Source organism: Dermacentor variabilis, chromosome 1, assembly GCF_050947875.1.
Source record: "Dermacentor variabilis isolate Ectoservices chromosome 1, ASM5094787v1, whole genome shotgun sequence".
Lineage (NCBI taxonomy): Eukaryota > Metazoa > Arthropoda > Arachnida > Ixodida > Ixodidae > Dermacentor > Dermacentor variabilis.
The window spans coordinates 148868355-148895095 of record NC_134568.1 but is presented as its reverse complement, the minus strand read 5'-3'; the positions used below and the strand labels follow the sequence as shown (position 1 = coordinate 148895095).

Below are 26741 nucleotides of genomic sequence, written 5' to 3'. Positions count from 1 at the left end.
TATCATTGGCAAGCCAAAAGGCGGTCACAAAAGGCGCGATTATCACTTTGTCAGGAGCGGAAGACACGCGCGAAAAAAAAAAATGGAGTTCATCTTTTATCTTTAAAAAGAAGCGCCTCGATACCACGCGCCGCCATCTAAGCTCTAGACAAGCGTGGCCAGGGAGTTATAATGTGCTAAGCTTCCTTTTGGCGCGTCGATGAAATGGGGAGGGAAGCGCCCACCACGAGCCGTAAACACCGCGTCGAAATGAGAAAGATGGCTAATTCGGCTTGCGCGGCGCAGACTGAGAGCTGTCATAAGTCGTGCAAAGCTGACGTTTGTTGCCCAAATGGTTTCCTGCGCTCCTCAAAGTCAGAAACGTTCTCGTGCTTCAGGGCCTAAGAGTAGGACTTCTTGCGCGATTTTAAAACTGATGTGAGATCACCTCGCCAGTAGCTGCAAACTTACCGTTGTCAGTATAGCCGCGTAATTGCGCAAATTAAATAGAATAATTAGTGTATTCAGCTAATTAATGAGAAAATTATGGGCACATCTCTTTTCCGAAGTCCGCCGTTTCCGATAACCTGGTTTCTAAATATTGCTTTTTTATATTGAATGCTTCATCTTTATTACTTTTTGGCTGTCTTCGCAAAAACACCCAGTATAGCGCCTTAGCTCATATATGGAGAAATGAAACTGAGAGCAGGAAGGCCCCCCTCTCTCCTCCCCTTGATTCCCCAGCTAAGTCTATCTATCTTCAGGACTGGGGGAAAAAATAGGAGACGTTTCATCACCGGCCAATCCCGGATATGGCATCCACTAACTTACATGTTAATATGGTCTCCAGTGCCGAATCATAGTACGTACTTTGTAACCTCGCATGTGAGGCGGATGTGTTGAGAATCGGCGCAACTGCCCCGCATAGTCATTGAGGACACTGTACTATACAACAGAATATAATGCTTTCTTGCACAATGCAATAAAAAAAGTACATGAACCAACAGGTGGTATCCTTAAGAGGAAGCTTTAGCTCGGGCCCAACTCCGACGCGGCCTATTCAAATACATGTAAAACGCAAGAACGTTTTTATGAGATAACCCCTGGACCGATTTTGATGAAGTTTGTTGCATTTGAAAGATAAAGTTAAATTCTAGTGACTGTTGGAAGCGGAATTTCGATTTAGGGATTGAATTTTCTTAAAACGATTTTCAAATATTTGACCGTTCGAAAAAAATAGAAGCATGAAGTTTACAAATTGATAGCTATGCATCAAGAACTGATATCGCGGTTCTGTAAACGGCATCCATTAGATCATTCAAAGCGGACAAATTCAATATGTCATCTTACATCTTACGTGAATTTGTTACGTTGGTTACAACGGTTTTACAAAAGTTGTATTTCCCTATGATTAAATTTTTTTTTTATATTCATGTGTAACATATCAATTTTGTCCGCTATGGATTTACTTTTAGATGCAATTCACAGAATTCTATTATCATTTTTAGTGGCTGAGTTACGGAGTTGTAAACTTGATAGTTTCGTCTTTTGAAAATTTTCGATTTTTGCCAATTTTTAATAAAAAATTGACGACCTAACTCGAAAATTCGAAACCAACAGTCACTAGATTTTAAGTTTGTCTTTTAAATGCAACAAACCTCGTCAAATTTGGTGCAGTGGTTGCCGAGAAAAACGAATTCTCCTTTTACATGTATTTAGATAGGAGCACTCGAGCTAAAGCTTCCTCTTAAGCGCGTCACTTCAGGCATTTTAAATATCATCAAAGCCACACTCGGTCGTGCTTAGCTATCCACAGTTACGCACTAGCATATTATAAGAGGTCACGTGCGTATGTTCGATTATCGTAGAATTATAAAAACGACGTGCGAGGTCGCTATGTGCTCAAATGCCCCAAACTGTAGTATTTCCACAATACAGCCTATTTGAATTTATTAAACTTCGCACCTTCATTGGCTAGTAATAAGCGCACAAGACTCACAAACATGTTGAGCCAGATCATGACCTGGCGGACGGGAGATGTACAGTGCCCAGCGATTGAAGCGCGATACTCGGACAGCATGGCGGCCGGTACGTTTTTGAACCATCGGTGGGCGCTGTTGACACTGGGATGATGCATTTTTGTCTCACATGAAAGCGAGAATCTTTTTGGTGCATCGTAACTGCATTCGGCCTCCTCGGCGATCACCCAGCGATTTCTGATGTCTGATCGCGAGGTCTGAGTATCGTGTTTCATTCGCTGAGCATTGTACTACCCTGAGCAATATGAGCGGGAACACAGGAGCGTGTGTCAGATAGCCTCAAGGCCATGCTATGGGCAAAACGCGGCGGCCGCCGTAGGAAACAAGGCGGAAAAGGGCACGCTCTTCTAATAACTGTTGGCACTCCCACCATGCGTATGTTTATACAAAGTGCGGAACTTCACATCGCCAGCGCGTATTTGCAACACCATAGAGTTCCATACAATAATTACTATAGAGTGAACTCTGGCGCTGGTGTCTACGGGAGCTGCAATGGGGGCGGTTCAGCCTGCATGAGAATGATGGGAAGTACATAGATTTGCCTAAACTTCGTCCTTCTTGCTTCATTGTTGCTTCATTGTTCATTGTTGAGTGCGCGCATATGAACATGGCAAAAGACCCCTCGGTAGTGCGTGACTTGGCACACTTGCGATTTACAACTTGTAGGGTCGCGTGTCTACCGGAAGAAAAAGGGGTGCAGTATATAGCCGAGAGGTGCTTCTTCGTTCCAGTGTGCGCGACCAAATTCGCATGTTTGGCAGAAATCTTCGTCTTGCAGTAACGGCATCGGGCTCATCTGAAATTGTTTGGAACTTCCAGCAACCAGTCTCGAAGCGTAGGGTTCTGCAGCCACTCTTTCCTGAACTTCTGCACGTACTACACAGGTCCCATTTCGCCTGGCCGAATGGCGAGCATACTCGCCGGCATGGCGTGCGTGCGTGCTTGCGTGCGTGCGTGCGTGCATGCGTGCGTATGGATGGATGGATGGATGGATGGAGTTGCGACTAACGGCCGCTAGAGGGGCGCTCTACTGGAAAAAGTCCCATTCAAAGCGTTTAGAATGTTCCGATGTTCCCCTCTTCCGCAATACAACAATTTCGCCCACTAAACAATCTAATAACCTGCTAAATTTAGCGGGAAAACCGCCAATTTGCCAATACTGGCTAGCGGAAGAGTTTCCGACAGCGCCATACACGCATCGCTGTAACTCGGTTTCGAGGCTATCTGCCACGCGTTCTCGTGTTCGCGCTCATATTGCTCACGATAGTACGAGAGCACTCTGGTGAGCGCAGGAGTAGGGTTGTTCGAAAAGCAAAATTTCCGAATCGAATCAAATAAGAATATTTTAGAAAAGTAACCTCTGAATATCAAATCTAATATAGAATACTTTATTTGTAAACTAAGTGAAATAAAAAAAGCTCGCGTGATGTCCGTATCGTACAAAAATATTCATATTAAACAATAATAACTAAAGCATATTTGCATTGTTGGATACGTTCATCTAATACCGTTCGCAAATCGACGTCCGGTTAGCTGGAAAGCTCGTAATAAATGAGAAACAACTACCTTAAGTTATCCAGTGCACTATGAAAATGGCAGTAAATTGAAACAAGAAAAGACACGTCATGGGACTCACGTTAAATGTTCCATTCGCGGGTTCGTTAACGGAGAGATGTGTCATACAATACAGCACCACATGTTGTCTTAAAGAGACGGTAAGACATGTTGAGACTATGTAAATAAGGAATTACATCGCCTCAACCAAGACAACGACTTTCTATATTGGCGGCGAGGAGTTACGGAGTCGCCACCTGTCGGAAGCACCTCCCTTGCGTAGTAATCACGCGGCGCGCTCCTCATAGGTTTCGCTTACGGCGCTCAATAAAAACACCACGCGGCAGCCCTCCTGGACATTTATGTAAGTACTCTCAAAACGAGGGAAGTTTTTGACTGTCGATATAATAATCTTGGGCAAACTGAAAGCACAGAATCGTTTACATACGCTATCTCTTTACCGAATACGCACAGTGAACGCCACTGCGCGCAGTCGCCGCGATGGAGTCTCCCGAACCGGCTTCTTGCATGAAAGGTAGTCAAACGCTGAGAGTAAACTATGTGAAATATGTTCTTATAGTGGGCTGTCTGTATAAGTAAATGGGGCATAACAGAATGGAGCCTCAATCCAGCGATTGCACGGGTTCGCAGCGACCGACTGCGCGTCTTTATGCATGCCCGCGCACAATGTTTTGCTGTCGCTGTGAGCGCGTTTTCGCGCCGTGCCGTGAGCTTTAGGCCGCAGCATATGAGCATTTGACAGTACACTAGCAACCATTGTTGCGTGGACGCTATTAGAACTGTTCAAAAATAATTCCGTTATAGAGACTTCGACGCCTAGCTACGGCGACTGTGATGTGCCGTCGCGACGATTCAATCTTCTTTTGTCTTATAAATTCTTGGACATTTCAATATTATTTCTGTAGTTGCGTCGCACTGTATGTTTATCGGTCTTCTCAGCGTGCGATTTCCCTCTGCTTGTTTTTCGTAATCCAGTGCACTATTTCATAACACAAACATGACCATATGTCATGCCTTTTTTTTAATGTGCGTCTTACCGCTCCCTTTCCGTTCCAGTGAACTTGCCAGTATCTAGCATCAACAAGTTTATAAGCCCAAACCGTCATGACATTAGCCGGGCAGCGGGCGCGGGCGAGCGCCTCAGTGCGCGTTTTCTGCTACTCACCGAACATCGCGCAGTCCCGGCGCCGTAGCAGAAATCGTCCTCGCGTCTGTGCTTGCTGCACACCCGAGTTGTAGCCGTTGGCAGTCTGCCAGTTCTAAGTTTCGCCAGCCAAGTTTCAGCAGCATCTTGCCCTGCGGCTACGTGTGAATAAGGCTGACACAGGGCTCCGTTGCGTACGTCCGGCGCTGCGGCACCGAGCAGTAGCCTACCATGCTGCACGCCTCCAAAGGCAGCCACTACCTATTATAGTACTTTCAAATGTTGTCAAGCAGACACCCAAGGCGGTAAAGCCTCACCACTTAATCAGAACCGCAGCGCAGGTGGGACTTCTAAACTTTCGTTTTGAGCTCGCTTCGGCGCTTCCGGAGCAGCCGACGCGGCCGCTGTGTCCACGTGATCCCTTGTGCCACATCACGCCGACGGTCGCGCTAGCTTTTCCAGTGGTGGAGTTCGCCGCCAATAGGCTGCGCCAAAGCAAGCCATTCGCTCTGAATGACTCAAAACTATGTTGAGCAGAATTCATCTGCCCCGTGCGTTCGCTCAGGAGTTGTTGCCACTGCACAGCAACCGCGGCTCCTCTGGAGTCATTCGGAACAGTCTCCTCTTCCATCGTGTTTTCTCCGTCGAGACTCCAGTAAGCGTCGTTATCTCTTACATTCGAAAGAAACGAATATTGGAGAATTTATTGCAGTGAATTCGCGAATCGAATACGAATCAAGTATCAGAGGCTGTGCGATTCGTATTCAAAATGGCGAACAACCGCATATCCCCTACAAGGAGGAGTTCCAAATACGCAGCGCGCCTAATTGCACTTGTGAAGACGCGTACACTGGGGCGCACCAAAGGAGTTTTTTTCGCGATAATCTCTAATAAATCGCTCGGCGCAAAACTCTGACGTACATAGTCATGTACATAAAGCACCACCACTGTCAAGCCTTATATGTACCCAGCCTTAAGATTAAAAATGATTGAATAATCGTATGTTTTTTTCATAGTTGTTTCATATGTTGCCGATGTAGTAGTCGTCCAAGAGCACATTGTTTATTCCAAGTCAGGGCGATAAATTATCTTGACATAAGCCTACCGTGTGAGACTGAAATGTGGTCCACTGAACTCATTGAATCGTACCACATGAAGTGGAAGAGGCGATAACAGGTCCATCCTCTGATCTTGAAATACGTGGGCATATGGCCACTCCCACGCGTCTTAATATCCTTGAGCAATCCGACACGCCTGGCGAGACTTCTTGAGACGAAACCCAGGTCAGCTCAGTGGCTATGGCGTTGCGTTTCTGAGCACAAGGTCGCGGTTTCGACCCTGGCCGCGGCGGCCGCATTCCGATAGAAGCGCAACACAAAAAAGGCGCGTGTATTATGCATTGGGTGTACGTTAAATCCCAAGCGGTCAAAATTAATCCGGAGTCCACCACTACGGCGTACTCGTGATCGGATCGTAGTTTTGGCACGTAAAACCCCAGAAGTTTGGAGCCCTAGTCAAGGCAGCTGCTGTATATCGAGTCGCGCAAAAACCTACGACTGCCGTCCCTCAAAAATCAGCGTTTATTGTCAGAGGCGAAGGGTACCAAGCTTCGGCCTCTTGCGTTGATATCCGAAATTCCTTACAATGTATGGTGTGTGTTGAAGCCCCCGGTGATAACCTACATATCAGGAGATGATGACAGTATGCCTCGCAATCTGTTCCGGTCATTTGTAAGTGTTTAGATAATTTATAACAGTGCACAGTGTGTCAATACATCTTCCTTCACTGTTAAACTTGTTGTTCTTTTTTGTATACATCCTTGTCATATTCTATAACTCGAAGACACTTTGTATTATTTTGTCACCTACATCCGATTTCTAAATATTTCACCGTTCCTAAGAATAATTTCTTCCACTTAGACTACTTAACTTACTTACTGCAACATTGTATGTAGTATTGTATTGTCTTTTACATTGAGATACTATTTTTCGATCATGCATCTCAGAATTTAACTGCAATGCTGATAACATTTAAAGCAAAATCATCATCGTCATCATCATCATCATTATCCGCCTATTTTATGCCCACTGCAGGACGAAGGCCTCTCCCTGCGATCTCCAATTACCCCTGTCCTGCGCCAACCGATTCCAACTAGAGCCTGCAAATTTCCTAATCTCATCGCTCCACCTAGTCTTCTGCCATCCTCGACTGCATTTCCCTTCTCTTGGCGCCCATTCTGTAACCCTAATGGTCCAACGGTTATCAAACCTGCACATTACATGACCTACCCAGCTTAATGTCCATTAGAATGCCGGCTATACCCGTTTGCTCTCTGATCCAAATCGCTCTCTTTCTGCCTTTTAACGTTATGCCTAGCATTCTTCGTTCCATCGCTCTTTGCGCGGTCCTTAATTTGGTCTCAAGCTTCCTTGAAAAATCTCCAAGTCTCTGCCCCATATGTCACTACCGGTAAAATGCACTGATTGTACATCTTACTTTTCAACGATAATGGTAAGCTTCCAGTCAGGAGCTGACGATGTCTGCCGTATGCGATCCAACCCATTTGTAATCTTCTGTGAATTTCCTTCTCGTGATCAGGGTTCCCTGTGATTTATTGACCTAGGTAAACGTACTCCTTCACAGACTCCAGAGGCTGACTGGCGATCTTGAACTCTTGTTCCCTTGCCCGGCTATTGATCATTATCTTTGTCTTCTGCATATTAATCTTCAGCCCCACTCTTACACTCTCTCTCTTAAGGTCCTCAATCATTTGTTGTAACTCGTCTGCAGTGTTGCTGAATAGAACAATGTCATCGGCAAACCAAAGGTTGCTGAGGTATTCGCCGTCGATCCTTACTCCTAAGCCTTTCCAGTTTAATAGCTTGAATACTTCTTCCAAGCACGCAGTGAATATCATTGGAGAGATTGTGTCTGCCTGTCTGACCCCTTTCTTTATAGGTATCTTCCTACTTTTCTTGTGTAGAATTAAAGTAGCTGTGGAATCTCTGTAGATATTTTCCAAGGTATTTATCAAGTTCTAAAGATGTTTGCGAAAGCGTGGAGTATATTACGTAAAGTTCAAAGTTTCAGCCACGTGTTATCCACAGCTCTACGTCACCATACACCCGATAAATCATAAAGCTCCAGCTATATCCTGTCATGTCGCCCTAGTAGCAACGTCACTAAAACTGCTCTACAAAGCTCATCTGACGCAGAACTCTAGAGAAAGACTGCGTGCTCGGAGTGGAATTTTTCGTTGAATAAATAAATTCTGCTATAGTTCTCCAGTCGATTTTGAATAAAGTGTTCTGGTGTCTCGAAACGTATTCAGCCTGTGTGCGGCTTCGTTATTTACCAAAGCTCTACTGACTATACACAGCCGCCCCTAAGGCAAGCGCAAAGGCAAGACAGACAAGTTATTAGCAAAGGCAGAAAACTTATTGTAGCTTTCCCATTTGGAATTTCTACGCGCCTTAGAGTAGCTAAATTGGCGAATGGAACTGAATATTAATATTAAAGAAACACGATGGTCGAATATCGAATTTAATACCGAATATTTCCTGCTTCTAAACAATGTCAACTATTAAGGGTGCCTCGGAGTGTCCTTGGCAAAAAAGAAAAAGAAGGCTCATTTTCGTTACTCATTTGTTACGTATAATACGCTCAGTAGCTGGAATGCAGGTCAACTGAGAAGCCTATACATGAGAAACACCTTAGGTCTGATTATATCTGATGCTCAATGACACTGATAGTAACGAGACAAAGGTCACCAGATCACGTAGTAAACTGTTTGTAGAAGGAGCTAAATGTAATACGCTATACAACAACGCAAATCGTGTTAAAGAAATCCAAACGTGATCAGATTGATAAAAAAAATCATTTGTTTCGCCTACATCGACACAACAAATTCATAGACTAAATAAGTCGAGGCATGCTTACTTAACGACTGGAAACTATAGTTGTACAAAAGTGAGTTCCTCGGTGCGTTCGCTCTGCCACTGTTGTCTCTGCGCAGCAAGGCCGGCTCCGCTGCAGCAATATCATTTGGGAGAGGCCGCATTTACGTCGATCTTGCTGCCTGTACACTGCAACAAATCTTGTTACCTCTTATAGCATTCGACAGAAACGATTATTTGACAAATTCGAATAGGTAAAGCCCGATTTGCAAGCGGATAGCGAAGACGATTCGGTTCGTATTGGAAATTTCGAAGACTAGCACACCCCTGGTTATCACCGGCGTACGATAAAGCTCTTTCTTTTTCATTTTTTATTCCCTGAAAATTGAATTGAAGTAGTCATAAGGGGGCGTGTTGCTTCCAACCCCTCCGTAAAGTAACGCCAGTTAAACCTACCTACCCACCTAATTTAGGAAATGACTGTCCACGGACTTCAACGGCGTTCTCGTAATTGGCAGGAAAGCTAATGCGATATCAAGCCTCTTCCATGAGTCATGTTCTTCACTCAGAACAAACGTGAGAATATCATCAGGCGACTACACTGTCAATTCACTTAAACCCTTGAGTGCGTCATCCGTACTTAACAAGACAACACGTGTCAGCACACCAAGAACTAAAATGCTGTAAGCATGCGTCATGACACATGTCATGAGCTGAGGGACTTCCTCGGACCGTGTCAGTGTCCTGCATCTGTTCTGCGCGCTACTAAGACGCTTATATAATTCCTTCGGGATATATGGCCTCAATAAGACTTTAAATTACCGTGAGTTCGTGCTAGTCCGTTTGCGTGTATCTTTGTACATGCGTTTCACGCGCGTGCGAATTCTTCTCTTGTTATTTTCTCCTGCTCTCTGTATCCCTCATCATACATGATCCATCGAGTAACATGCTTTCTATGACGTAGTAATAACCTAGGGTCTTCTAAAAATTTTGTATGGTGGCGCGTTTACATCCTCAGAAAGAGAACGGAAAGCAGTTACGTACATACCTGCACCGTTTCTTCTTTTCTTTTTCTTTTTTTTTACTGTTGCGTCTAGTGAGAGAAGCTTTCGACAGGAAAGAATGCCCGTATTCACAAAACTTTTCACAGTCAGAGTGTTTTCTCATCGGCCAGCCGTTTGGGCACCCGCCACTTATGGTGGCGATCGTCGTGATGACTAGACAGCCGCCTCAACGACGGCCAATAGTGGACGGCACCTACGCAAGAGCGTTTCTTTTAATATCGCTCCAGGGGCCGACTTCACAAAGCTCTTATTTCGTGAATGCTGTTATCCATTGACCGGTCGCCTTGGCTAAGAGTGCGTCCAATATCTCTATAGGCTGGGCTGGCATGTACTCTTACGAAAAGATTTACCGTAGGAACTTTTTTTGTGAATATACGGGTTCAGGTTTTTCTAGATTTACAGCACTACAAAACAGATTTGGTTTCAGTGGTCAATGTGCGTCATAACTACACCATAAATGGCATAGGAAGCGGGGCAAATGCACCCCCAAGTGGCCCCACGTGCTCTTCATATCGCTGTTGCAGTGAGAAGGCAAGTTTTTGTAAAGACAGACTAGACAGCTCACACCTTATTTACACCTCATACATTATTTTTTAAATGTCGCATTTGGCAAGGAAAAACTAGGGGATGCTTGCTGGTGTTTTTTTTAGGCTATATTGTACGTAGACAAATTTTATTGCATGTTCGAATTGCATACAAGTGCTTTCAAGGAGATGCGCACGACGAAACAACCATTGCTCGATGATGTTTCCGACCGCAACACCACTGGAGCTAATAATACCTTCGTGGAACTGTTCATAAATAAAATACATATAACGCGCGATAGAAAACAGGAAGGCAAAAAAGAAAAGAAATAAGACATTATACCGAAGCACCTATACGTCCCGTAACCATCAACGGGTTTTGCTTAAACACAGTACCCACACTTCTCGAACTTACTTTTCTTTGATGACGTCGGCTAGGAAGAAATATGCGGGCGTTGTATCTTCCCTCGTGCAAGCACGAAAACATACTTGGACCAATGCGAGGAGAAAAATCTGCAATCGCACCCTGCCGCACACCTGCGACTTCAACAGCGAAGCTGTATATAGCTACCGTGCGGCGGTGGTCGATGTCCGTCCGTCTACGCGTCGCGTCGACACGAAAAAATTTTCGCCTCCAGTTTCTCGCGAATGCTCTGTAGCTCTCAACCTAATGTAGGTATCCTGAAAAAAATTATACTGATATTGGATGCTATGACAACTCTATCATTACACCGATTTTAATTTCCTTACCATAATTAGTTAGTTCATAGTAAGCTGTAAACGTTACAGAATTCCCGTCTGCTGTCAGTACATGGCCGTCTACGGAGGGAGTATGGTATAATAAATAAATAATATTTGCTAACTGTTGCTCTCGTTTTTTTTTATGTTTCCAGGGCTGAAAATGGTGCTCATCTTTGTGCTCCTTTCTGCAATTGCACATCGTAAGTATTCCTCTTTTCAGCCGTCGATACCCGTTGAGACATGCCGGCTTGGCTTTGATAGTTTAGATTTATTGATTGTTTTACGAGATTTTAGCCAAGCATTTGTTGCATTACCGCTACCAAATCGCCGCCTAACTGCTTACTTATTTCTCTTGCAGTAACAAACGCAAATATGCCGCCTAAGTTTACCAAAACTATTGACCTTGCTGTGATATCCGAGAACACGCCAGTTGGTAAGTCCATGACGCTATTCAGTCAAACACGACTCGTGAAGCACCGAATTTCATTTTTCTGTGTCTACTACCATGAATTTGTTCCGAAAGAGGTAAAGAAGTTGGAACCAAAGCGCCTTACTTATTTCAAATTTATTTCTCTTTAGGCACATCTGTATTTCGTCTAGAAGGTTCGGATCCCGAAAATTCCCCAGTTTACTACGGACTCGAGGGAACTGACCTTCTTTCAGTTGATCGTGCCACGGGCGACGTCACTGTGATAAACAACATCGATCGGGAGGTAGGTAGGTAGGGAGTAGGTGAACATATTTGCGACAAATTCATATTGGACGCCCAAAGATCATAAAAACATTATCTACGTCATTGCTTTTTTAACATAAGACGTTTATAGGGACCACGAATCAGTTGACGTAGAGTATGCAAGGCCTTAAGGCATACCAGATGAGCTCATATCAGTTTAATATATTTAAGAGGTGACGCGAACGCTATTTAGGAAAGGGGAAGGGGCAGGACAGGACTAGGTGTAATTCACTATAGAAGTATAACGTCCGACGCTCCACGTAGTCGAGTGTCTTGAACGATGGCACATGACCGGATTCGTTCCTCGAAAGATGACGTCGCTGTCTTGAATGGGTGCTTGTCACACAATGCCATAAATAATTCCTACATATCTGCAGCTGTATGCATTCTCAACAAGTCGTTATTGGAGAGCGATATGTCGCGTACGTGCTGCGTAGGCTCTCTAGAAGTGCTACAGTGGGGATAGGGAGAAAAACATGCTGCGGTTCTTGCATCACCCGACCATACATGTCCTGAAAAGAAAACATTTCCTTTATCCTTTAACACGTTATAAAGACTGGTAACGAAGGAAAAATTTTGCAGTAATATAAGATTTTATAATCGCTTATGAACGTACCCCCAAAACAGTCTCTAGTGTTGTTGTTGTTGTTGTTGCTGCGGCTGTTGCTACTGCTGCTGTTGTGGGTAGGCGTGCGGGAGGGAATGGGAGGAGCAGCAGTCAGACCTTAGGGTCGTTCCTGGGCACGGTAATTAAATTATTCATTGACCGATTGATATTTGCATAAAATTGATGAAATCATATCAATAGCATCATATAAGAAAGTAAAAAAAACTGATAGAAATTTTCTTGAAACACAACATCATGATTTCATCTTAGGTAACGGACACATTGAAGTTCGTGGTGACCCTAGAAGACATCGTTGGAGGACTTGATCAAAATAACATCGTGAGTACTTCAAGTTTTCCGTTGTTCGACTTAACAAGCGGATGAAGCTTCATTGAGTAACTTACATTTGCCGCTTTCGTTTATTTTTGTTCAGGTTAAGGTGCCAGTCAGCGTGATTATATTGGACGTCAACGACAACGTCCCAACATTTGAAAACGTCCCGTACGAGGTCAGGATCGCGGAGGTAAGGCCACTCTACTACTTCCTCGCACACTGTCATGCGGCTTCTATATGCATAAGTACGATACATATAAACTGAGGTCAATCAGCACAGCGGCACTACAAGGTATGGGTGTGCGTGTATGTAACTGGCCAGAAAATATGCAGCGGTCGGAACACATGACCTGATGGCGCAGCGCGTACTGCCAACACTTGAGCCCGCAATCCCGAAAGTCGCAGTTTCGCCCGAAAGGCGAAGCATCGATTTGCGATAGCAAATTATTAGGCAGCTATACGAAGTAAGGATAGTAGTTTTATCAGCCGTATAAGCTTTTGTAAACATTCGCTTACTAACAAAATTAACAAGTATGGTGTCATGCGCGCACACGCAAACACGAACACATCTCATTCGATGACCGCGGACACTCGCTGTAAAAAACGCTGACGTGAGGAAGAGCAGCAGCAGAATCGAGTGAATTGACCTTCGTGCTTCCTCCCCCTTCACCGCGAACTAAGCGGCGAGAACACAGCGCACCCGAAGCTTTCAGCCCTCGGAGCTCCTAAAGTCTGTACCCATAGCAGATCGCTTTCAAGATAGGACCCGCGCGGCCGCGCGCAACTGCGCCATACGCAACCCGAGTAAGACGTCCCCACCCCCCAGGAGCCTTGCGCGCGATGGAGGACAGCGCGCTTCTTCCCCGCCTTCCTCCCCTGCGCGCGCGAGATCGAGCCACCATTTTCGACTCACCCTCGCACGCTTTCGCTAGCACCCATGGCATACGTCTCGCGGCCACGTTGTTATCGTACTTGGACTTTACACGGAACATCACAGCGACGCTGACGACGACAGCGGATATACGCCTGGAGTGTCCATATATTTGCTATCGCAATAAAACTTTTACGTAAATGCTCCCCGCGAGTGGCCGCCGTGGCAGTGAGCGTCTCGATATCACAAAAACCACTTTGACGACTGGTAGGTGCCCGAACGCCGGCCAATGAGCAAGCGCTCTTAAGTTAGAATAGTTATGTGAACAAGGGCCTGCAGATATTTTCTCACTTTTCCCACGTGTTTTATCCGACAAGCTCACTGATAGTATACCACGGCAACCGACGCCTTCCCAACGCATCACATCTACCACTTTTATTCGTTGAAAAATGTGGACAGGAGGGATGAGGTGAAGGGGGGTGGGGGTAATTCTATTGTATGTTTTATACGTGCTCATTCGAGTATGTTAAAAGCTTTGCGCCACACTAAAGCTCTACTAGTGTTAAAAAACGTTCAACAAAGCCATGTATTTCATTAAGAGAGTCTTTTGGCGCCTTGCCATGGTTTTAGCTTTGTCTAAACATTGTGCGTTAAAATGCGAAAAGAAACGTTTGCCGAGACACTATGGAACCACCCAGCCAACCCGCACACGACCCCCTACTCGGAGCATGTATACCTTGCTTGTTCGATATCGCTGCGATACAAGCCGTGATATCGGTCACTCCTCCTTATAGCTTTTCTGAGTGTTTTGCTTTAGCTAACGTAGACCCAACGAAGCAGAGGGTCTGTACTCGGTTACTAGCTTTAAGAAGATCTAACTAGCCCCTAGGCATCGTTATTTTCTTTTTCTATAACGCTGCCATATTTGGAATAACAAGTGAACACCTGCAAACTTTTTTTCCCGCTTTGTAGGACACACCAATAGGACACACGGTGTTGAACAATATCAGAGTGGCTGACTTAGATTCTTCAGGGAACGTGCTTCAGGTCCAGTGTTTCCCCAATGCCAATGTAAGTATGTGTGTATGAATTACTTCCCATCCTCGAAAACAACTTGTTAACGCGGCCTTAAGGCCTTGTTCGCTATAGATAGCCAGAACGAAAAGGAAGTCAGCTGTCGGCAGGGCGAAGAATTGATCTCGTATTGAGAAAGCTTTCCGTTCGGCACTTCTGCCTTCTGTTTGTCATCGGCCCGTGTCATCGCTGCGGGCGGAACTACGTGGGCTGAACGTCAGCGGAGCGTTAGTTAGTTGGCCGGTTAGTGACGTTCATTTTAAACGTATAATTTTTTTTTATGCGGCCAGCTTTGCAGAAAAGATTTCTAGTAAGTTGCTCTATCTCCAAGAAACGCATTGCAGCAGTTATTACCTATAAGTGGGAGCTGAATAGACCCTTTTCATATTTGTAACGCTAGCTTTCCTGTGTGACAGGTTGTTTAACTAATGGCGACATAGTCTTTTTTTTTTTTTGTAAACAGCATGTAGGAGCACGGTTTGCTTGCGTTATGACTTGGTAAATGTAGACGTCGCTCTCGCGTTCAAACAATGCGCAAGAGGCAAGGCGCCCGTCGTGTGCAGCTAGCACTTTACTTGAACAATGGGTGGTGCTGCCATTATTTGGGGCAAATGCCAAGTGCAGAGACGCGCACTAACAATTTAGGAAAAGGATCCAGTTATGTTTCAGTGCTACGCACTGTAAACAGGCACTGAAGAACAACTGAGAAGCGGCTGTCTTACGACATGTCATTCTTCCGATGATGTTGTTCTTGATATATATGCGTTTGAAAAATAAAGGCGCCCTAACTGTGTTCATGAGCCTAACAATGCGCGGCACGCTGTGTTTTAGGTACCGGAAGCGTGCAGCACGTTCGCCGTCGTGGTTACGAAGTCTAGTCCCCAAGAACTGAACGCATCGTTAGTACTGCGAAAGCCTTTGGATCACGCTTTCCGTCCAGTGTACGAAGTCCACCTTGTCGCAGACGTGAGTAACCCATTTGTTTGTGTGCTCTTGTAGAAGTTTTTGTTCTCGTGGGTGTATGTAAGTAAAACCACATATCGGTGGTAGTAAGAAAAACATGTGTTAAGGCAGTGTGTAGTGGACACAGTATGCTATTGCACCTGCTTGTTTGCGACTACTTGTGACGCGTTATACAGCTTACAAATCATTGTCTATCCTTTCCAACGGTTCCTTTCGTGGAGGGGTATTTCTACATGGCGAGAGCGCTACGTACGAACGGCTGTTACAAGGGTACAAGCACACATTGCTCCTGGCCCCCGATGGCGAACCCGACTCTTTCATGTGCATATTCAGGACCTCAAGACAATGCTAATAAGCCTACAGCTTCAATCATTCATGAAGCTTTACGAGCACGTATCGCAGAACCAATCTCACTCAGCATCGGTCCGCACCCGTGCAGAACAATCTGAGCAAAAGAAATGTAAACGGCCACCGGAGATTCGGGCTCGCTATATCTCCACTCCAAGATGTGCGCTCAGCCTAAATGCTGTCCGAATGTATGGCGCGTGTCAAGTGGCAAATAAATTTACCGTGAAAGCAGCGAGTTTTCACAACGGCCAACGCCACCTTCTCAAGGACAACTTCTTTGCGACGCGCTCAACGTCGCCTTCGTCCACTACCGGCACAGACCCCACCGCTCACGGAGTTACGTGGCGCTTAAAGCCCAGCACAAATAACCAAGTGCGAATGCTGCGTGGCAGTGGTGAGCACGTCCGCCTCCAAAGTACACGTCGCCGCGAGAGCAAGACTTCTATACCCAGTGGCGGCGATTGTGGGCGTAGTTTTTTTTTTTCGTGAAATAGTGAGAGTGATTCTAAGGATGCAGAGGTAGCCTGACAACGACGGCGTTACCAGAAAGCGCCAACGGACGGGCACAGTAAAGCAGCGAGTTTCCTGCTCGTTACTGCTGTCGCATTAAAAAAGCAAAGAAAATGGCAGGAACCAGTGTAAAATGTCGGCAACTTGTAAAGTACGTGTCCTGTAGTAAATATTACACGTTAAGTTGGTTATGTCACCTCTGATGCGAAGGACAAGAGGAGGAAGGAATCGATCACTGATTTTCTATGCATGGAGTGTAAATACCTGTGGGTGTCAAAGAGAAGGCGAAATTATTTGTAGAAAAGCAAAGAGGTCAGCCCGAGCTTGGGCGCTTTAACACTGCTAGTCTGCACGGGGGAAGAGGAAAAAGGAATGAAAGAGTTGTGAAGCGTGAAGACAAGAATAGTGATGCGAGAATGTTTGTAGTCAACGCCACCCCTATTCTTAAACCTTCGATTTCAGTCCAGTGTTCTGCAAAATTTGAAGTATTACCCGCAATGTTCTTGCAGCACAGCTTGAGTGGGGCCAAAGGCACAAATTAATGAGAATGGCTTCCTGTTTATATTTGCCAGAGAAGAGGCTCAAGCCCATCGCTCCAACTTTCATTCTATAGGCAGACGCTAAATATGTACGCCAGCGCCTCTAGTACATGGCTGCGGTCGCAATTTTGGCTGTTCTCATAAACGATGACGTTAGCAAAGCGCCGAGTGCATGCCACACGAAGTCGCATTCTGTGCACCGAACTTGTGTCGCAGCGTTTGAGTTTCGGCCCCCTACGAAACCACATACCGTTGTCGAATTTATGGGGACTGCGGTGACGGTGTGGTTGTGTCACTGGAGGAACTTGATGTGAATCGCCTTTTCATAAAACCAGGGAGCTTGTATCCGGTCTGTAAGACTCACTGTGCACTATATACCGTGCATTCGTGCAAAACAAATGTCTCTGCGTCCGCAACTTCGCCGTCCTCCACGCCGCAGTGTCCGGATAACTACTAAATTTATTTTCGTGACCCCGCTGTTGCGTGACGCCAATAAGATCTGCAATGTCGAGGAGTAAGGTGTAATAAGGGCCTCGGTTGCGTGTGCAATGCGATCATTTATCACGCAGGCTTATAGTCACAAAGCACCGTCTATACCCACGAGTGGGCGGCAATCGAGTGGAACTGCCGCAAGAATAGCAACCAGGGTCGCTATAACGTAAAGCTATTCCAGACTGCTTCTATTCCAGGGCTGCTGCAATCATGCAACCTTCTGCAATTGATCAAAAATCTTTCGGGCTACCCCCACTTCGCCTGTATGTCAAATATGATGTATCCACACTGGTTATGCGTGATTAAACCGAACAAAAGAAAAATAATTATTTCCGATTCCACGCATTTTTCGACATCAGCCCACCGCTATTGGTCAAAAGGTTTAGGGCTGCGCCCACTTCGCCTTTCTGTGCCGCGACGTCACAAATACCGCGAAAACTCACCACGTCAAGGGGATTTTTATGCATTAAACATGCATTAGTAAGCCGAACAAAACTGAATTACTTTCGGAACAGCTGGAGACTACTCCGTTTCGAAGGGAATAAAATATGTGCCCACCGATCGCTCTGGCACTGGCTACTCGTAGCTGCCAGTGAGAACGATTTGCGTATAATGAACGGTTTGACGTGGCAGTATAACGTTGTCGAGGCCTTTCGACACGTATACGACATCGCTTTGCCAATTATTCGCTGAGGATCCGTTTTAGTGGCATTTGTAAACGTCCGTTGCACGCCGCCGTGATTTTCCACCAACCACCGCAAGCTAAGCAAGCAGAAGCGGGCCAATCGCAGATGCCGGCACCACCCTCCACATCCGGTTATCTACTTTCACTGTGCTAGCTCGGCCCCAACAAATCCCTCTCCACTTCTGTGTGGTCCCCGCCTATTGTCAGCCAATTATATGAGTAATGCAACAAAAGGAATGCTTTGAACGAGGAATGCTTTCAATGCAAGCAAAAGTGGTCTCTTTTAGACGAGGAGAGCGTTCGATTGGGCAGACTAAACAATGCTGCGGGTCACCAACTGATGCTTGTGCAGGCGGTTGCGCAAATTTTACGTCGAAAGATAAAACAGATTTGAGTAGTTTTACGTTATAGGGCCCTTGTTCGGCAGCAGATGACCCACATCTAAGGTCCAGCTTAAATCACCCTGTAACAACTAGGCACCAGATGACGACAGCTGCTGTTGCGCAGCTGATCTGACTGAGCCGGTAATATAGATGTCAACAGTGCCATCGTGCATTGAAAATATGCGACAAAGAGTGAGCTTTAACAGGCCAGGAGATGAAACATGAGAATGATTCGAAATGCTGGCTATTTGGAGCTGCACGCACGGCCTAGGCAGGAACCATTGAGGCATTCTATGAATCGCGGTAGCGACAAATCCTGAAAGTATCAGTCTCTCGCGACAAATAGTTACAGTGAGCTATAATATATGGGCAGTGCGCCGACCGATTCACCCCGTGTCTTATCGCGTATGTCGCTCGAAGTGCTGTTCGTAGAGGCGGCGTTGTCGTCACCAACTACTGAACGTGTCTAGCAAGCCGTAGCTCTCCACACGGCTTGTATGGTGCGTGCGAGCGGCGTCTGGTCAGACGCCAGACACGCGCTCCAGACGGAACGTGCTAGAACGCGCAAGGCGCTCAGCGCGATGCATCTTCAATAGTTACCGACTGCAGCTCCGCCGCTACTGCCGCCACAAAACGCGTCAGGCGCAGAGGCGAGGTCGCGCCACTCGAAAAACAGTTATAGTGCACTCTAACCCAACCATCGAGAAACTGCAGTCAGGCTTACTGTTAGGAGTGACGAAAGGAGACGGCGACTGCGTCGGGTAAGCGTTCGTATACGGGCAGACGTGAAGAGGCGGGGATCGAAGAGCTGATAGTGAAACCTGTGCAACAGTCAGCAAGTGCACTGAATGCAAGTCGAATATCAAACAGAATTTCTCAAAGCTGTGGCCATGAGTGTATACATATATATATATATATATATACTTTATTTTTATTCAGAAAGACCTCACAGGCCTATGAAGAGGCATAGGGTGAGGGGGGTATATGGCAGAATTTATTACAAAATGCAATAGGTAAAAAGATCTCGATGCATAAAAGAATTCAAATATTGGCACAAAACAAAGAAATTTGTATATTTACGGAAAGGTGTAAAAAAACGAAAAGCGGAATGAACAGATCAACACTGGATGAAAACAGCAAGAACAGCAGTAATTATTACATAAAAGCAGCAAGCTACTTTGCGTTGAGACGTTATACACTGCGTAATGTTAAAAATAAAAATAAAACGCATGGCATAACGCGTGACAATGCATTTCAAATGTAAACGTAATGGGATTGATAAGTACCCGTGTACTAACTCAACCCTACACACAGTGTGGAGTAGAATGTTTGACCAAATTACTGCAAAAGGTATCATGACTTCCGAGCGAAGCAATACTATCCGGAAGGCTGTTCCAAAGGCAAATAGCGCGAGGCAGCGGTGAAAAGTTAAATTCTTGCGTCGGGCCATACAAGCGGGCACAGCTGAACTTATTGTGCAATCTGCGCAATGTGAAGACGTGGTGTGTCAAGCATGGTAAGGATAATCCGTCAGAGTGAATAAATTCATTGCAGTAATGACAGCAATGCAATATATCACCGTGAGTACTCAACGACTACAACAATACTTTGGCTCTTATTTGTGTTATGCTAGACTGGGCGCTGTGATTAGGAGTAATGAAACGACTTGCCCTGTTCTGAATAATTTTCAACGCTTCAGTTAGGTATTGCTGGTGTGGAGACGAAATGTGAGACGCGTACTCAAGCTGGGGTCGCACAAACGTTAAGTATAGGCCGGTTTACTCAAGGCACATGGAACACTGCGCAAGTTCCGGCGCAAGAACAATAAGGATTTGAATGGCAGAAACACACGTAATGTGCTCGAACCATGATAGGTTAGGTGCAAGGCGCACGCCAAGATACTTATATTGTGCAGTCGGACACATAATACTGTTGTTAGTGTGGTAGATAAACTGCGAATAAACAGATTTGCGGCTGAAAGACATTGTTTTACACTTTGACAGAGTTAGTGTCATGAGCCATGCAGTATACTACTGGCTCACTATCTCTAGGTCTCGTTGGAGCGCTATATGATCGTCACTGTTGGTTATTGGACGGCAGGTTATGCAATCATCGGCAAATATTCGTATGCAAGACGACGTGTTGTTAGGCAGGTCATTTATATAGATTAGAAACAACAGAGGCCAAGGACGCTTCCTTGTGGCACACCATAAGCAGCGTTAGATTTGGGGGAATTGGAGTCATTAACAGAGGTAAATTGCTCTCGATTAGGCAGAAAGTTACTCAGCCATGACAATGTACGGGTGTCTAATTTTAACGCATATAATTTCGACATGAGGTGGCAATGTGCAACAGGATCAAACGCTTAGGAAAAGTCAAGGAATAAGCAGTCGGTCTGTAAGCAGTGATTCGTATTAAGGTGAATATCTGTTGTAAATTCGAGTAACTGTGTCTCGCACGAAAAGCCTTTTCTGAAACCGTGTTGATTGCGGAAAAAGAAACTAAGATTCGAGATGGTTATAAATATGCCAAGCAATGACATGTTCGAGCATTTGGAGCAAATGCAGGTATGCGAGATGGGCCTGTAATTTTCACTCGAGTTCTTACTTCCATTTTTGTAAACCGTACAACTTGTGCTATCTTCCAGTCGGAGGGAAGCATACCGGACATTTAGGACTGCCTGAATATATGAACCAGGATGACGCTTGAAACAGAATTGGTAGTTTTTAATATATTAGAATTTATTCCATCAATGCCACACGAAGACGACAATTTAAGGTTGTTTGTTAGCGAAGCGATGCCCTCGACCGTAATGTTTGTCGGTGCATTGTAATTGTAGTCGAAATCAGGTACGAAGCGTGCATTTAAGTTATCCTCACTTGTGAACACGGATGTGAAAAAGGAATTGAAAACCGTTGAGCACTCACTCTCAGAAAGAGCTATTGAGTAATCACCGTGTAATAGAATGCGGTTACTCTCTTTACTAGGGCTTATTGTTTTCCAAAACTTTGTTGGATTGTTTTTAATTAATTGCTGGAAGGGGGTTAGAGAAGTACTTAGAGAAGGGCGACGGTAGGCTTTGTATTCAATCCACGATGAAGGCGTTCTTAAGCGCCTGGCGCACTTGTAGAGCCGGGTTTCTTTTTTCTTTTTTTATTCTTCACGCGCTTAGGAGTTTTAGTGAACCGAGGATTCGATATATTATTACTGATTTTAATGCGAGGAATGTATATGTCAATTAACGAGGACATCTTTTCCTTGGACATTAACCAATTTTCTTTAACTGATCGGTCGTAAAATGACGGTGGCGTCTCATGCTCGCAAAACATTTTTAGTTCAATGGTAATGACAATGTAATTTCCTTTATTATAATCGCAAATTAGTTTTAGCGACATATTATAAACAGAAGATATATTTAAGGTGAGTTGAAGCAAATTATGATCACTAAAACCGTCTAAATGTCTTATGTGAACTACTGTTTCAGGATTGTTTGTAATATAAAGTCTAGTATGTTAGAACCACGGGTTGGCTGCGATACAGTTTAGGAGAGGCTGTAGTCAAGGGTCAAATTATCAAATTCAGTCGACATGTTGCATGGCAATGAAAATTTGTCCCAGTCAATTAATGGAAAGTTAAGTCACCAAAGAAATAGGTAATGTCAGCCGGCAAGAGCTCAGATGCCTTGCCTATGCTAATGCGTAAACAATATATAATATTGCTGTTTGAATTTGGTCTGCCGTAACAGCCGCCGATCAGTATCCTGATAGAAAATACCGTGCAGGAAACCCAGACAACTTCAGTGTCAGAATTAGTATTCACGAGGAATGACGTAAGACCTAACAAGACACCACCTCCCTCTTTGCAAATGCGATCACACATATATGTATTGTAGATACTTGTTAAGGCAATAATTTCATTGTCAGATACTGCGGGATATAGCCAAGTCTCGGTGAAAGCGATAACATCGGAGTCAGCATCATCGAGATAACTTGAAGTGAGATCGCGCTTTGACATCAGGCTACGTGTGTTAGCAAATGACACTGACAAAGAAGGAACGTTACGAACTGAATTTACTGTTACATGAGAATACGCACACGTGCACTGACGTAGCTATCTGTTTAACTCGATGACAGCCTTAGCGATGCCATTATAGACGTATGTTACAGAGTCGATATTTAGTTTGTCAACCGAAAGCTTTGACGATTTATTCCGTGTTTTCGCGAATACAATTAGCTTCTTGCTGACCTGCCGAGTTGCCTGCGAAAATTTTTTTTGGACTGAGAAAGCTGTCCCCTTGAGCCTCGGTCCACAAGACAAAATGCGATCTTTATCTTTGAAGAAAGTTAGCTTGGCGATGACAGGCCTTCGTTTTCCGGCAACAAATCTACCAAGTCGGTGCACGCGCTCAAATTGTTGACCTATTAATGTAACGCCCAGCTTTCCTAAGCAAATTTTGACTCTGTTCTGTTCGGACGCTGCCCAATCCTCCTTGCGATCATCACTAGGCCGAAAAAAAAACGAGATTCGAACGCAGCAATCTGTTTTCCGTCTCGTTACATTTGGATGTAATGGCCGTCATTTGTTTTCACACGACGCTGACAGCATCACTCCTAGTTTCCACAGTGACCGGTGATGCTATAGAATTTTCTAATGTTGCCACTCTAGTGTTTAGTAATTTCATTATAAGCAGCAGTCTGCTTTTCAGCACTGCTTGTTAACGCTGTTAAAATACAGGGTCATTTTCAAGCTTCTGTATGGTGTTCAGAGCCTGGGCAAACGCATCGGCTTTGACCTTGTACATGGTATCCGGATTGATTCCATGTCACTCGAATATCGTAAGCAGGAAGTTTTGATGAGCAGACTAGAAATCGCAGTTTGTTAGAACGTCTTCAAACAAGAAAGTGCTGCTCCAATACTGAAAAAGAATATGACATGATCGATATGATATGAAAATTATGCCGAAGACTAAATACATGAAATGAATCAAACATCGGTGCATCTTGAAAGTGGCCGTAAAAAAGACGGCGATTGACAGTTGATACAGTGAGCACAGTGAGGTCGTCGATTATTGAACAATACGAAGTGCTACGAGAGCCCTTCATTTGCAATTCCGTCTACAAAACTGCGCAGTGATTAGGAGGCGGCAGTCAACGCAGTCACTGTGTGTTGTCTTATTGGTCAATTGCCTGCTCCTATAAACTCACTCAGTATACGTGGCGTGGCGCCTGCGGTTAAAGGAATGTTCCACATGCGTTGCCAAACCATGGTCGTGGGTGGCGCTAGCTAACAATGACAGGGCTAACCTCGTATACGCACACAAATACGCAAGAAAGAGGACGGGGGGATTGTATCCGCGGTAGTCTAATTGGTAAAGCATCACACGCATAGATGTGGGTTTGGCTCCCACCCTGCAGAAAGTTTTCTCTTCGTCAACAGTAGTTTCCCTTTCCTTGATTATTCCTACATTGAAATTAAATATAAGAAATAATTTCCCTTACGCTCTTACAGATTTTGTTGTCTCTTTCATTTATATGATTAACTAACAAAAATCGACGCCCTCGGATCCCCTTGGTCTTCTTGCTCGGTCTATCCCCAAAGGATTTAATGTTTAAACTTAGTCCCGCCATCGAGACAGACCATGATTTCGTATTGTCCTTTCTTTTCAGGATGGTTCTTTCAATACCACTACAACGGCTATTGTGAAAGTGACAGATGTTCAAAATCGACCACCAGTGTTTCTCGGATCTTTTTCCGCCATCGTCAGTGAAGACGTCCCTGTAGTAAGTAAAAAAAAAATTTGCTATACGAGAACGATTTCTGACTACACAGAAATAGAAGCAGAGATTGAGCACGTGTGTGAATGACGAAATAACCGAGCATCTGAGACAGGTTTGCTGAATTAAAATCTTAGATTTAAAAACGAACAGGCGTAACGTAATTCTTATGTTTCTTCAGAATAACGAATATGTGGTTATTTGCATGGATTTCGGGAAAAAGGAAGACAGGCAGCGCTCTCAAAGAGCGAGAGGGAGGGTGGGAAGGGGGGGGGGGGGTGCAATGAAGCAGGGATTTTTCTCTATGCTAGTGCCGTTTCGCCAGGCTTCTTCAGGGAGCACTGACAGGTTTTCGTTCTTTATCTCATTATTTTCCAGGGAACTTACGTGATGACAGCCAAAGCAATTGACGGCGACCGAGGAGTTCCCAGGAACATTCGCTACTCTCTCGTTTCAAGTAAGCACGAATACTTCATTTCAGTTATAAACAGCCAAAAAAGCATTGGCACTGCCAAGGCTGTTCTGCGTACAGTGAATCGTCAGTCAGCTAGCGCTGATTCACGATTCACTGTAGTCATATATACCTTACTACATGCAAGCTTTATCGAAGCGAAGGGCGCGGGTAACACAGCGGCCTGCCTATCTGGCAGTGCGTGCTTATATAGATGCAAGCTTTTCTCTCACGAATGGGCCCCCCGATAGGCGGAGCAAACACTTAGCAGCGCACTGCTCCCGCCAAAAAGGCTTCCGCCTCATTGGCTTCCGAGCTGTTACATACTCATACGCAGCGCTCACGGGGGCTGTTCGCTCTGGCGAACAAACTTCTCGGTCCACTGCACATACTATAGTCATGTCAATGCCCTCACCTCATGGGTATTTTCCGTCACCCATGGCCAGCTAATACATGCATCTATCAGCTAAGTCAAAGAGCCTGTTGCTGGAAAAGTTCGCTGATGCCGAGGAAGGCGTCGTAGTGCAAGTTAGGCGAGCACAAAGTACAAAACACGGGATAGCGCTAGTGCTCTCCGAGAGGAACTACACCTTCTTGCATTTCCCAGGAACAGTGGACTTTCAGACATGTGGTTTCAAACTGCATGTATAGAAAGCGGCGCTACAGGCGCAGCAATTACTGGCCTCATCTGTCAGCCTTTAAACCGCGTGTAACACCACCACCACCACATCTGCCAACTCTCCTTTTCCCATTTTCTTCTACTCTGTCGTTTTATCTCCTTGCCCACTGCAAGGCAACAAACTGTACCGGCTGACCTTTCTGTCCTTCCTTAGTTCTCTCTACCTCTCTCCATATCCAATATTTCTCATTTCTCACATACATTGACACGGAATAAGTTGTAGTTGTTGTTTTTTTCACACCAATACGTTGAGTAGAAATGTATCTGGTTATTTGTTTTCAGACCCGGAAAACTTCTTTGCAATAAACAGAAATACGGGAGTTATAACAACTGCAAACTTGCTGGACAAGGAGAAATTGAGCTCCTCAAACGGCGTGGTCACTGTCAAAGTCAAAGTGAGTGATTCGTTTGCAACATTGAAATAACTGTAATGGCAGAAGTGAAAACCTGCATATACCTATTCAGTTTTCTTTTGTAACATTATTATTGTAACGCTTTTCGCGATGCAGCATCCAGGGATAAAGAAAATTGTGTATCGAATGTCGGTGCCTCATCCACTCGTAATTCTAACCCAGACCTGCGTAGGCATCATCGTTATGTACTGTACACATGCGTGGTAAAGCATTTGTAAAGAAGACTCATTTCATGCCCCAGGCCGTAGGAGCCAACCGTAGGAGCAGACGACCGGGCAGACACCTTTCGCAACTATGCGCACACGCCGAGCGCAGTTTCTCTCCGCGTCCTGAGTGGTCGTCGCGCGAAAGTGGAAAATCGTTTTTTTTTTCGCGCGGTCGCTGTCTCCGCCTGGTTTCCCACCCGCAATGCTCGCTGCGGAGAGCCAATTTTTCCCACTTTTGCCATAAGTGTGAACGCGCGCTTACGACTGCAGCTGCGATGCGTGTGGTAAATACCGCAGGTCAGGGGTCACTGCGGCGTGCAATGAGACGAGCGCGCATCTGGAACGCCTTAGGCAACGCACGACCAAGCAGCTTCAAGGGACGCTAACGCGGAACGCTAAATCACTCCACACTGGTATTCTTTCGGAATTTTCTATTTACTTCACGGAAAAGGATTGCCCACTATAGTGGAGATAACGAAAGCCAGACCTCCTTTAATTTTTCCGTGCTGGAACCTCAGAGCCGTTAGTTCAATGTGACGTCACTGACTCTCTCTCGCTTGGGCAGTTTTGCCGCAGGACGCATTCTCAAAACATGCTAGTCTGAAGTTTGGATTCTTTTAGAATGCAATGTACGTAGTCATTCTTTATTGATAAACCATTAACTAAACTCAAGTAGACGCTGTCAAATCGTTTGATGTTACGACGAGTTGGTGCTGAA

The 26741-nt window shown here is 45.1% G+C and overlaps 1 protein-coding gene across 1 annotated transcript in view; it reads left to right on the top strand.

The window, feature by feature from the left end:
• The window catches only part of Cad87A (cadherin 87A), a 92386-nt gene that overhangs the window by 6456 nt on the left and 59189 nt on the right, over positions 1-26741 (top strand). Inside the window, exons 2-11 of the mRNA XM_075697449.1 lie at positions 11115-11162; positions 11321-11395; positions 11542-11675; positions 12573-12641; positions 12736-12825; positions 14479-14577; positions 15412-15546; positions 24167-24280; positions 24653-24731; positions 25687-25799. Coding sequence (XP_075553564.1) covers positions 11123-11162; positions 11321-11395; positions 11542-11675; positions 12573-12641; positions 12736-12825; positions 14479-14577; positions 15412-15546; positions 24167-24280; positions 24653-24731; positions 25687-25799 — 948 coding nt within the window. The 5' untranslated portion in view covers positions 11115-11122. The remainder of the gene's footprint in view (positions 1-11114; positions 11163-11320; positions 11396-11541; positions 11676-12572; positions 12642-12735; positions 12826-14478; positions 14578-15411; positions 15547-24166; positions 24281-24652; positions 24732-25686; positions 25800-26741) is intronic.